Consider the following 13,438-nt stretch of genomic DNA (forward strand, 5'->3'; position numbering starts at 1 on the left):
TCTTTAATGGGAGCCGATTCAGAAGAGTCGATTCTCTGAAAAGAGCCGGAATTCCCATCACTACTCTGGAGCAGAAACTTCCCTTCTCCCGGGCTGTGTTGCTGTCTTGTGCGGGGGCGGGGCTCCAACACGGACACATCACATTCTTCTCTCTGGGACTGCATCTGTCCCCTGGCTGTTTCGCTCCAGTGTCTGTGTGCAGCCAGTGACACAGGTGGGGGGTCAGACTGTCGGGGGCATAAGCTGGCTGGCCGCTTGCTCCTGGTTTGACTGGCGTGGGGCGGAGTTAAAGGCTGGGCCACACGGGATAAAAACTTTACCTGTGTGGCTACTGAGAAGAAGGGGCACGGCTTTAAAGAAGGAGCCTGGCAGAGAATAGCAGTATTGATTGCTCTATTGGCTGGGGAGAAGTGGAGGTGGAGGCACTACTGAGCACATGGTAGCGTGCCGAGCACCGGGGACTGAGTCGGGAGGTAATATAATATAAAAAGAAAAACAAAAACATGGTCACAGTAGCAGCGGTGGGGGAATGCGCCTCACCACCTCATGGCGCCTCACCACCTCATGGCGCCCCAGGCAACCGCCTATACTTGCCTGGTGGGTGAGACGCCCCTGCAGGGCCTTAAGACATATGAGTGTCTACAACAGCACATCCTCTAATTCTCTAACCTTTCAAAATGCAGCATATTAGACCAGACACTAAACAGCAATGCTGCTAGTCTGCACATCATAACCTAAGTCTCTTTCCAACAGGAAATACATTTCACACATGTTTTTCCCATATGCAAAGGTTAATGCGAGTTTTCATATGTGTCTAACAATTGGGTGCGAGGTGCAAAAATCTGCAGCATGCAATCTATAGTTTTTCTGCATTGCACCACATTGACATTCATTTATTTCATTTTTAATGTGAAAATTCCCACTGAAAATTTGTACTTAGTGCCCTTAAAGTGGACCTGAACTCTTGTATAGTACATAATGTAAAGTTTTCATTCCACATAAAAATTCATTGGAAAGCAATTGTTTTGTGCCTTCTGTGTTTAAAGGAATATTTAAGTAAAAAACAAAACAAAATAATTTTAACTTACCTGAGGTTTCTTGCAGCCCCCTGGAGTTGTCCTGTGCCCACGATCAGAGCCGGTACAAGGTCCTCCAGCACCCAAGGCTGAGACACCTAAGTGCGCCCCTCTCTCCCTGCCTCCCCAGCCGTTACACACTGATTGCTATTAGACTAAGAGGCGCCACAGGGCCCACAACCTCCCTAACACCTTAATATCTAATTATCTGGCTTGCAGTCACTGCCATGTATCCCCTTTTCTTATTTCTTTCTGCTTCAAACACAATCAGGAATGACAGCTGTATGAATTCTGCGCCCCCTCCTACACTGCACCCTGAGGCTGGAGCCTCTCCAGCCTATGCCTCGGCCCGGCCCTGCCCACGATGTCCTCCTGATTCCCTGTGGCCAGCAGCGAAGCCCCCCGCAAAGCTGGCCCATCACCTCCAGTCAGTCAGCAATTTTCACTTACTGCACATGTGCAGAACACTCATGGTCGTGGGAGTGTGATCAGCTTTGTGGGGGTCACCGCTGCTGGCCGGAGGGAATCAGGACGACGTCGTGAATACAGGACGCCTCCAGGGAGCTGCAAGAATCCCCAGGTAAGGTAAAAAGTACCCCAAAATGTTTTGTACTTAAATATTCATTTAACTACGGAACATACACTACACAATACATAGTGGGATGCGAAAGTTTGGGCAACCTTGTTAATCGTCTTGATTTTCCTGTATAAATCGTTAGTTGTTACGATTAAAAATGTCAGTTAAATATTTCATATAGGAGACACACACAGTGATATTTGAGAAGTGAAATGAAGTTTATTGGATTTACAGAAAGTGTGTAAGAATTGTTTAAACAAAATTAGGCAGGTACATAGATTTGGGCACCACAAAAAATGAATGAAATCAATATTTAGTGGATCCTCCTGTTGCAGAAATACAGCCTCTAAATGCTTCCTGTCGGTTCCAATGAGGTTGAAGGTATTTTGGACCATTCCTCTTTACAAAACATCTCTAGTTCGTTCAGGTTTGATGGCTTCTGAGCATGGACAGCTCTCTTTAACTCACACCACAGATTTTCAATTATATTCAGGTCTGGGGACTGATATGGCCATTCCAGAACATTGTACTTGTTTCCCTGCATGAATGCCTTCGTGGATTTTGAACAGTGTTTAGGGCCGTTGTCTTGTTGAAAGATCCAGTTGCGGCGCAGCTTCAGCTTTGTCACTGATTCCAGGACATTTATCTCCAAAATCTGCTGATACTGCGTGGAATCCATGCGACCCTCAACTTTGACAATATCCCCCCGATCCACGCTACTGTGCGTGGTTCGGGAGGGGGGGGGTTGGCCCTAGAGCTGCGCAGCCGCACTCGCGGCAATGCGGACTGCGCAGCCACGACCAGCTCCGGCGGCCATGTTAGGAGTGGCAGGAGAGCCCGGCCTGTGGGGTCGCGAGCAGCACGGGGTGATTTCACTAAGGGGACCCGGCGGAACTGCACGGAGGGCGCGGATGACATCCTCCGTGCATTTAAACATCATGCAGGTACTTTACTTTTTTAGTGCTTTTGGCCTCGTAAGTCCTTTAAATACTCTTTCTCGTAATTGGATTCACCTGTGTATGTAGGTCAGGGGTCACTGAGCTTACCAAGCCAATTTGAGTTCCAATAACTAGTTCTAAAGGTTTTGAAATCAATAAAATGACGACAGTGCCCAAATGTATGCACTTGTCAATTTTATTTAAACAATTATTTCGCACTTTGTGTAAATCCAATAAACTTAATTTCACTTCTGTGTCTCCTATATGATATATTTAACTGACATTTTTTGTCAAAACAACCAACGATTTATACAGGAAAATCATGACAATTAACAAGGTTTCCCAAACTTGGCCATACATCAGAAGATTATGGGAAGATTCAACCAAGAGACAAATTTATCTCTAATTGAATCTGATTAGAGATAAATTTGTCTCTTGGTCGATTCTGCGGCGCCCATACACTACAGGCCGATTCCCGTCCGATTTCAGCATGAAATCATCAGGGAATTGGCTGTGCTGCAGCGTCTGGCCCACCGCTGCCCCCAAAATGTATAAATGTATGTAGTGTAGTGCATTTATACATTACCTGTCCTGTAGCAGCTTCCGCATGGTGTCCGTCCATCTCGCGGGGTAACATCCGCATACACACTAGCGGCGCATAACGTCTGACGTCAGATGCTATGAGCCGTGGCGTGTATGCGGAACCCGGCGAGATGGACGGAAACCGCGTGGAGGCTGACACCGGACAGGTAATGTATAAATGCACACACTACATACATGTATACATTGTGGCGGCAGCGAAATTGGTCGTTTTGTCGGTCAGGCATGCACTTGGCACCACCAATTTTCATACAATTCGATTATAATAATCGAATTGGATGGTCGATTGGCTGGTTGGTCGGCTGATGTATGGCCACCTTAACACTTTGAACCTAGATGTTACAATCTGTATGTGTGTATACAGTACAATGTATGTGTGTGTCTGTGTAAAGTAAATTTATGTGTGCACGTACCTTGTGTGCTTGTTGAGTACATATATATTTGTATTCAATGTGTGTTTGCATACAGATTGCAAGTGTGCACAGTGTGTGTATTTGCGTACATTGTGTATGTGTGTGTACAGTGTGTGTTTTTGTACATTGTGTATATGTGTGTAGAGTGTGTATATGTATTGTCGTGCATTGTGTGTGTGTACAGTGTGAGTTTGTGTACATTGTGTATGTGTGTACAGTATTGTGTGTGTGTGTGTGTGTGCGTGCGTGCGTGCGTGCGTGCGTGTAATACAAATGCAAAGTGATGTTAGTATATTATAATTTCTTATAAAGCACCAGCATATTACAACAGTGTCATACAAGAAAAAGGGGAGTAAATTACAAATTTACAAAGATAACAAGTACAAAGTATGACACAGGAGAAGAGGTCTCTGCCCCTTCTGGCTTATGATCTAAGCAGCAACAATGAAGAGGAATAAATATTTTTTTTATGGTAAACGATGAGTGAAATTTACATTCCCCAAGATATTGTGGCCATATAACTATAAATCCCAGAATTCCTTGTTCTCAGTCTTGTTCCTTTAATAGCAAGGAAGGCATGATCAGTGAGGTAGACGTGTCAGGTGATACAATGTATCTGTTTGCCCTATAAATATTTCCATAGGGAGACACATTGTAGCAGATGGAGAGTCACATGACTGACTCGGCTCAGGCAGGGAGGGGGGACGGAGGGCTGGAACAATGGCCAAGCAGGTAACATCTGCCACTAAATGCTGAACCAATAGTCAGCTGAGCTTCTCCTCCTATAGCCAGGACTGGTCCTCTGGTAGGATGCAGGGGATGCTACAGGCTCTGTGATTGGACAGTTTCCTCTCCAGCATCCCTCAGTGATGCTGAACATGTCCTTCCTCTGTGCTGTGTCTGGGATGCTGTAGGACACCATGGCTCTGTCCACTATACAGAAGGTGGCCTTGTTTTCCGGGCTGGTCCTCTGCGTCTCCCTGCTACTGCCCAAAACTTTCCTGAGCCGGGGAAAGCTGTCTGTCCAGCAGGAGGGTAAGGGGGGCCTGTGCATCTACTGTGTTCGCTGCTGGGCATGGGGATGGGAGGTAGAGGGATCCCCAGGGCACACCCTCACCCTCTCTCTCATCTGTACGTGCATCAGGGGTGGAGGGGAGAGGAGGGGAATTCAGATGACATGTTATATATATCTAGGCAAGCTGTCCCACAGTTATTTAAAATGTCACTCCATGCATAACTGATAAATTAGTATTTAGTGGAGACTGAAAAGTTAAACCTTTCAACAGTTTTTTCTATCCCTTGCTGGCTATGATGGTGAGATCTCAGCAGTCATAAATTCCCAGCTTTGTACACCTGCTACACTCATTACCATGGGCTTCCCACTGCCCCCAGTTTTCTCTCCAGGGCACTAGTGATAACATGTCTACCGCCCAGGGTTTGCTGTTGGTATACCCGTTACCAGGGTACGCCAATCCTCCTGCTGGATTCTTTTACATGCTGAGGACTCTGGTGGTGAGATCTTTGCCTGTCTGAGTCCCCAGCTTTGCACACCTGCAACACTCTTTTATTATTATTTATTGTATTTATAAAGTGCCAACATGTTATGCAGCGCTGAACAATAAATAGGAAGACAGACAACAAGGTACAAAATCATGCAACAAAGTTTAGGTCTTAGAGACCGCATAGCTCAAAACCAAGTCAGTCCACAAACATGGTACCCAATGAAGGGGGTGCATGATCAAGTTGGATACACTAGGGGGAGGAACCTGCCAGAGACTTACAATCTAAAGGGATAGACTAGGGACACACTAGGTACAGGTTGCATAATAGGTGCTCAGCAGAGTGAGTTATGGCACTGGTGCAGAGGGGTAGGTGATCTTGGAGAGGTGTGTTTTGAGAGATTGTTAAAGCTAAGCTGTTAAATGAGTCTGATGGGTGGTGGAGGAGAGTTGCAGAGAGTGGGGGCAGCTCTTGAGAAGTCCTGCAATTTTGCATGGAAGTGGGAGAAGCACAGGGTGGTCAGGCACAGGCCATTGGAGGATCGGAGGGGGTAGCCAGGTATATGTTTGTGGATGTGTTCAGAGATGTAGGTTGGGCAGGTCTTGTGTACAGAATTGTAGGCCAGGTACAGAATTTTTAAGGTGATCTTGGAGCGGATAAGTAGCCAGTGGAGGTGGAGCGATGGGAAGAATGGATCAGTCTGGCTGCCACATTCATGAGGGAGGCCAGACAGAAGGGAGTTGCAGTAGTCAAGTGGGAAATGATAATGGCATAAATGAGGAGTTTGGCGAAGTTCGGGGTCAGGAAAGGGTGGATCTTGGAGATGTTGCAGACATTTTGGATGTGAAGTGTAAAGGAGAGGGCAAAAGGAACCTGCTTAACCAGAGGTTCCTCCTGCTCCTACTCCGCAATTGGGCGGAGCTGTGTGAGTAGAGTTGAGCTGAAATTTTCGTAATTTCGCATTACTATAATTACGCATGCGAAATTTGCGATTACGATGCGAAATTAGCGTAGCGAAATTGCCATTAAAATCGTAATTGAAAATACCGTAAGCGTAATTTTCAACGCGAAATTTCGCGTTTCGTTCATGCCGTAATTTCGCATTAAACGCTACCGTAATTTCGCGTTAAACCGTAACGCTCCGTATAATATAAAAAAGCCGCCGACTTTAAGGGTTAATAGCAAAGCCCCCTTAAATGTTAAGAGCCTCAAATTTGGAGAATATATTAAGGAGATCAGGAGGAATAAGAGGAAAAAAATTTTTTTCAAAAAGACCTTATAGTTTTTGAGAAAATCGATGTTAAAGTTTCAAAGGAAAAATGTAAACATTTAAAAACCCGCCGACTTTAACGGTTAATAGCAAAGCCTGCTTAAAGTTTAGGAACACCAAATTCCCAGGGTATATTAAGGGGATCAGTGGGAATAAGAGGAAAAAAAATTTTTTCAAAAAGACCTTATAGTTTTTGAGAAAATCGATTTTTAAGTTTCAAGGGCTAAAATGTCTTTTAAATGTGGAAAATGTCAGTTTTTTTTGCACAGGTAACAATAGTGTATTATTTTCATAGATTCCCCCAAGTGGGAAGAGTTTTACTTACTTCGTTCTGAGTGTGGGAAATATAAAAAAAAAACGACGTGGGGTCCCCCCTCCCAGACCTCTTTAACCCCTTGTCCCCCATGCAGGCTGGGATAGCCAGAATGCGGAGCACCGGCCGCGTGGGGCTCCGCACCCTGACTATACCAGCCCGCATGGTCCATGGATTGGGGGGTCTCGGAAGGGGAGGGGCAGCCAAGCTTACTTTAGAAAAAGTATTTTAATTGAACAAAAAACATAACCACGAAAAAAGTCCTTTAATATTCTTAATTAACCATTAATACTTACCTGTCCCTTTAAATAAATGATCCCTCGCAATATCCTCGGAAATGTTCTATCAGTTACAATGTAACAAAGTTATTACAATGTATCAACTTTGTTACATTGTAACTACGCCGCACCCGACGCCACTCGCCGCTCAGCCGCCGCATACGCGTCCGTGCAGGACGCTAAGTCCCCGCAGCTCCCGCTGTCCACCCCGCCCACATCTGTCACCCACATGTCACCCACATGTGGGTGACATGTGGGTGACATGTGGGAGAGGCGGGGAGGGCAGCGGAGCCGGCGGGGACTTAGCGTCCTGCACGGACCCGACAGAGCTCTGAGCTATATAGCTCAGAGCTCTCTAAAGCATCTTTGTATTTGGGCTCCAAGGAGCCCCATTGGTCCTTAGCAGACCAATGGGGTTCCTTCAAATCAGAAGGAACCCCATTGGTCTGCTAAGGACCAATGGGGCTCCTTGGAGCCCAAATACAAAGATGCTTAGAGAGCTCTGAGCTATAGCTCAGAGCTCTGTCGGTCCGTGCAGCGCAGACGCGGTGGCGGCGGCGGCGGTGAGTGACGTCGGGTGCGGCGTAGTTACAATGTAACAAAGTTGATACATTGTAATAACTTTGTTACATTGTAACTGATAGAACATTTCCGAGGATATTGCGAGGGATCATTTATTTAAAGGGACAGGTAAGTATTAATGGTTAATTAAGAATATTAAAGGACTTTTTTCGTGGTTATGTTTTTTGTTCAATTAAAATACTTTTTCTAAGTGTCTGTGTGTTTATTTACTTTAACTCTTAAAGGAAATGGGTATGGGGTACAAGTACCTCTATACTCATTTCTCCTGGGAGGGGGGGTGGGCATCTGGGGGACCCCTTTTTAAAGGGGACTCCCAGATTCCACCATGAACCTCCCCCCCAGGAAATCGCGGCCTCCACCTCCACCGCCCATCGGAGGTGGAGAAGAGCCCCTTGTCCATGGATTGGACAAGGGCTCGGAGGGGGAGGGGAAAGCTTGGCTGCCCCTCCCCTTCCGAGACCCCCCAATCCATGGACCATGCGGGCTGGTATAGTCAGGGTGCGGAGCCCCACGCGGCCGGTGCTCCGCATTCTGGCTATCCCAGCCTGCATGGGGGACAAGGGGTTAAAGAGGTCTGGGAGGGGGGACCCCACGTCGTTTTTTTTTTATATTTCCCACACTCAGAACGAAGTAAGTAAAACTCTTCCCACTTGGGGGAATCTATGAAAATAATACACTATTGTTACCTGTGCAAAAAAAACTGACATTTTCCACATTTAAAAGACATTTTCGCCCTTGAAACTTAAAAATCGATTTTCTCAAAAACTATAAGGTCTTTTTGAAAAAATTTTTTTTCTCTTATTCCCACTGATCCCCTTAATATACCCTGGGAATTTGGTGTTCCTAAACTTTAAGCAGGCTTTGCTATTAACCGTTAAAGTCGGCGGGTTTTTAAATGTTTACATTTTTCCTTTGAAACTTTAACATCGATTTTCTCAAAAACTATAAGGTCTTTTTGAAAAAAAAAAATTTCCTCTTATTCCTCCTGATCTCCTTAATATATTCTCCAAATTTGAGGCTCTTAACATTTAAGGGGGCTTTGCTATTAACCCTTAAAGTCGGCGGCTTTTTTATATTATACGGAGCGTTACGGTTTAACGCGAAATTACGGTAGCGTTTAATGCGAAATTACGGCATGATACGACTGTAATGCGAAAATTACGCGAAAATTACGCTTACGCGAAATTTCGCGAAATCCTTCTTCATTACGATTATGTACTTACGGCCATAATCGTAATTACACTAATTACGCGAAATTTCGCAAAATCGTAATTAGGTCATTACGCTCATCTCTATGTGTGAGCATCCAACAAACGCTATGACCAGTTGCTCACAGAAAGGTTCCTCCTGCTCCTACTTTGCAATTGGGCGGAGCTGTGTGAGCATCCAACAAACGCTATGACCAGTTGCTCACAGAAAGGTTCCTCCTGCTCCTACTTACTTTGCAATTGGGCGGAGCTGTGTGAGCATCCAACAAACGCTATGACCAGTTGCTCACAGAAAGGTTCCTCCTGCTCCTACTTACTTTGCAATTGGGCGGAGCTGTGTGAGCATCCAACAAACGCTATGACCAATTGCTCACAGAAAGGTTCCTCCTGCTCCTACTTACTTTGCAATTGGGCGGAGCTGTGTGAGCATCCAACAAACGCTATGACCAGTTGCTCACAGAAAGTGGCAAATGAGGTTGTGATACTACCGATACTGAACGTGGCCCTCCTGATTCCTCCAGAAACTGAAATATCTTTTATGGGTGGAGTTCTCTTTCCTGATATAGTGTGAAGCTGTTATATGGCATTCCCAGAAAGCCAATCCATCTACATCTCCGCCTGCACATTTTACAACCTCCATCCTGCCTGTAACACTTGTTATCTGACTTACGTGGTATATTTGTGGCACAATGGTGGGCTCCATATGTGTAAATTATGTGATGTGAATGCTTCATCAAATCAAAGTGATTGAAAGTCACACCTTTTCTGTCTGACCCCCCCTTCCTACAATTACAGTGGAATCTTCTTTCCTCCATAAGCAGTTATTATTCTGTGCCTTTGAAAAGTCCTGTGACAGCATTACACCACCCGTTTCCACTACAGTGGTTGCGGATGGTCACATGACTGCACTGGCTGTCAAAACATGGGGTTGAGGGCCGTACACTGCAATCAGCAAACTGCCAGCTTATCTATATTGATTCTATATAGTCCAAATGAACTATTTTTTTGTATTTTTTTTAGTATCTGTAGAGTCATTGGATTGTTTATTAGATGTTTTAGACAAACAGTAAATACATACTATAACAAAGAATAATCCATAAAATCATAAGTGTTGCTCATTCATTTCTGCTCCATTTAACATTACATTCATAGATACTTAATTCAATACAATGGGCCATATGCAATTACATTTTCCACCTAATTTTTTCATAGGCGACATTTTCACAACTTGTAAATAAAATGTTTTCAGGCCACCGGCAAGCAATACAAAAATACTCAGTGTAATTGTTGATAGTACTTTTTCACCTACCTTATTGGTACTTTTTCAGCTAAGGGGGTGATGAAATGTTATTTTAAACAGAAGATGGAAAAGTATCTCCTAGGAGAAAACATTATTTGCATATGGGCCATTAATGCCTTTTATTCAAATAACTTTTTCTCCTAAGACTTAGGGGAAAAAAGGTAAATTGAACATATCAAGTTCTCTTATTGTTTAGAAAAGGAAAAATCGGCACTGTAGGGTGGTATTCAGAAATCTCACTCCCTCATATAGCAATAGTGCAATAGGAGAAATAGTCACCAATTCACATCACTGTATAATAACATTATATTGGGCCCAGTTTTGAAGACTCATCGTGTTTCGTGAATCCATATTCATTCACTTCATCGGGAAAAAATAACTGTCCTGGCCTATAAATTGTAAGAGGAGCTGAATATGTCAATTCGTTATGTCACATTAAAGTGACCTTAGAATCCCAGGATCCATAATAACAGGTTTGCATTTAATCTCACAATCCATAGAAGATAAGGATGGAATAGATTCTCCGTCTGTAATCAGCTTGTTGGTCTAGGAAGAATGGCGCCGGGCCGCCAAAAATCTATCCTTTCCTTATCTTCTTTAGGTTGTGAGAGTAAATGGTTACATAGCTATGTGATGTGACATACTGCTGATGTTTCTTGCACAGGCTTGGAAAGATCACAAAATCATAATACTGCTGTTGTTTTTGTCACATTTGCACTGAATTGTCACATCGTGTGACATCATCATAATGCTGCCAAGTTTGGTTACATTAACTCTGGGTGACTATGTGGTATCAATCGTAATGCTGTTTTTTTTTTTTTGGGTTATAATGAGTGGTCAAGTGTCATAATACTGTTTTTGCAGTTAAACTGGGTCTGAATGTGCATGTGACACCATAGTGTTGCTGCTTTGTGTTTATATTGGATTAGAAAAGATCTCGATATCAAAACCTTGCTAGTTTTCTTTGTTGTTGTTTTTTTGTTAGTATGGCCAGATTCAAATTACTTTTTCATCTATGTTTTCTCCCAGGAGAAGTGACATTTTCATCTTCTGTTTAAGATAACATTTCAGTACTTTTCAGTACAAGTGAAAAAGTACCAAAAAGTAGCTGATACAGTATTGTCAAAATTGTTCTCAGTATCTTCTTGCTTGTTGGTGGTTTAAAAGGCATTCTATTGATAAGATGTATAAATATCACCTAGGAGAAAAATTGAATTGGTTCAGGCCCTGTGTGCCCTTTCGAATACCAATCTGTACCTGGGAGGGATAGAGAGCTAGCGGGCCTAAAGTTGTCTATATAGTCTTCAGGGTGCCTAAAAACAAAACAATATATTCTGGTGTTGTAGAATGGGATTGTTGGATGCTCTTAAAGAGAGTCTCAAGCCAATTAAATTACCTCTTTTTCTTGTACAGTGAATTTAAGCAGTAAGATCAAAGCTTATTCACCGCATTCCCGTGGCAGAATGAGGTATTTATCCCCCCGAAATCCCCGAATTTATCCCCGAAATCCACCGATCTCCACCACTCCCCGCCCCTCTCAGTCTTCTTTCACTGAGAGGGGCGAGGAGAGGCGGAGATGGGAGGAGATTGACTGGACTGGAGGCCGAGCCACTGCAAACAGCTCTGCCTCTACCGGGCAGCAAAATCTGCAACCTAAAAAGTCAAGGAATTTTACCCCAGGGATTTCAGGGGGGGGGGGGGGGCGATAAATACATTGTTCTGCCGTGGGGATATGGTGAATTAGTTTTGATCTTAATGCTTAAAGAGACACTGAAGTGAAAAAAAAAATGATGATATTATGATTTGTATGCGTAGTACAGCTAAGAAAAAAACCATTAAGATCAGATACATCAGTCTAATTGTTTCCAGTACAGGAAGAGTTGAGAAACTCCAGTTGTTATCTCTATGCAAAAAAGCTATTAAGCTCTCGACTAACTTGGTCGTGGAGAGGGCTGTTATCTGACTTTTATTATCTCAACTGTAATTGAACTGTTTACTTTTCCTCTGGCAGAGGAGATGTCATTACTTCACAGACTGCTCTGAAAGACTCATTTTAAATGCTGAGTGTTGTGTAATCTGCACATATTATAGGATGATGCAATGTTAGAAAAAACACTATATACCTGAAAATAAAAGTATGAGAATATTTTCTTTGCTGCTAATCTTCTAGTAATTATTCATAGTACACAACCAATTCATTATATCATATTTTTTTTTCGCTTCAGTGTCTCTTTAAGTTAACTGCACAAGAAAAATAAGTAATTTAATTGGCTTCAAACTCTCTTTAAGCAAGTGTTGAATTTAAAAACTGGAATGTGAAATTTTCAGGATATGACTCATCTTCCTTGAACTCATCATTTTAAAAAAAAAGAAGATGGTGGTCTTTTCTACCATGACCTTCACCATTTTGCCGCTCCCCCAACTGACCATCTTCAGCGCCACCTTGCTGCTCCAACCTTCTCCATTTTCAGCTCTACCAACTGATCCACTTCTGTCCACCTTTCCGCTCCAACCTTCTCCATTACAGCTCCTCCACCTTACCCTCTTCGGCTTTACCATGTGGCTTTGGATATTCTCAATTTCTAGTTCCTCCAAATGACCCTCTTTAGCTCCACCATGTTGATCCAACCTTCTCCATTTATAACTTCTCCATCTGACACTTTTGTCCACTTTGCTGCTCCAACCGTCTCTATTTACAGCTCTTCCAAGTGACCCTCTTTAGCTCCACCTTGCTTCCCTGACCTTCTCCATTGCAAGTAGATAAAAACAGGGAACACCAAGAGCCCCAATAGTGTAATACGTACTGGATAAGGTGGCAATAAATTCGTATTGCTAGTTACTCACAAGTCAGGGTCACCAGCAGGCAACCACTGTAAAGGCAGGTGGGGAGATCAAGCGATCTGCACAAGGATTCAAGTTAAGCACAGAGGTGCTGAATCCTTGTGCAGATTGCTTGATACTCCTCCCTGTATTGCCTGATGAAGCGGGATTGAGCCTGCGAAACGCGTTGCAAAAAATCTTGGGGGGAGTTTCTAATAAATGTGTTTGTCTGAATCGCAGTCGTTGTCGTGTCTGCTTGAGGGAGGTAAGACCACCACTTCCTCCTTCATTTTTTCCATTTGAGTTGGTTTTTAAGCTCATTTAATCTAATTTTATACTTTTGGTGCCTCTGTTCATTGTATACATTCTCCATTGCAAGGCACTCCACTGATCTTCTTCAGCTCTGATCCTTTCCAGTTGCAGCTGCTTTTACCAGTATTGCAATCCCTACTTCTTCTCTAGCATGAATCTTCAGCACCTTCAGTGGTGCTAGTGGCTCTGGACTTTGTTCCACCACTGATGTGTTCTTCTGTGGGGAAAATCCACTATAATACTTTTGCAGA

The 13,438-nt window shown here is 43.6% G+C and overlaps 1 protein-coding gene across 1 annotated transcript in view; it reads left to right on the forward strand.

Moving 5' to 3' along the window:
- Window positions 1-4,469: 4,469 nt before the first annotated feature.
- Window positions 4,470-13,438, forward strand: part of RIC3 (RIC3 acetylcholine receptor chaperone) — a 35,605-nt gene continuing 26,636 nt past the window's right edge. Inside the window, exon 1 of the mRNA XM_068260127.1 lies at window positions 4,470-4,639. Within this exon, the coding sequence (XP_068116228.1) occupies window positions 4,525-4,639 (115 nt within the window). The 5' untranslated portion in view covers window positions 4,470-4,524. The remainder of the gene's footprint in view (window positions 4,640-13,438) is intronic.

Source organism: Hyperolius riggenbachi, chromosome 11 (assembly GCF_040937935.1).
Source record: "Hyperolius riggenbachi isolate aHypRig1 chromosome 11, aHypRig1.pri, whole genome shotgun sequence".
NCBI lineage: Eukaryota > Metazoa > Chordata > Amphibia > Anura > Hyperoliidae > Hyperolius > Hyperolius riggenbachi.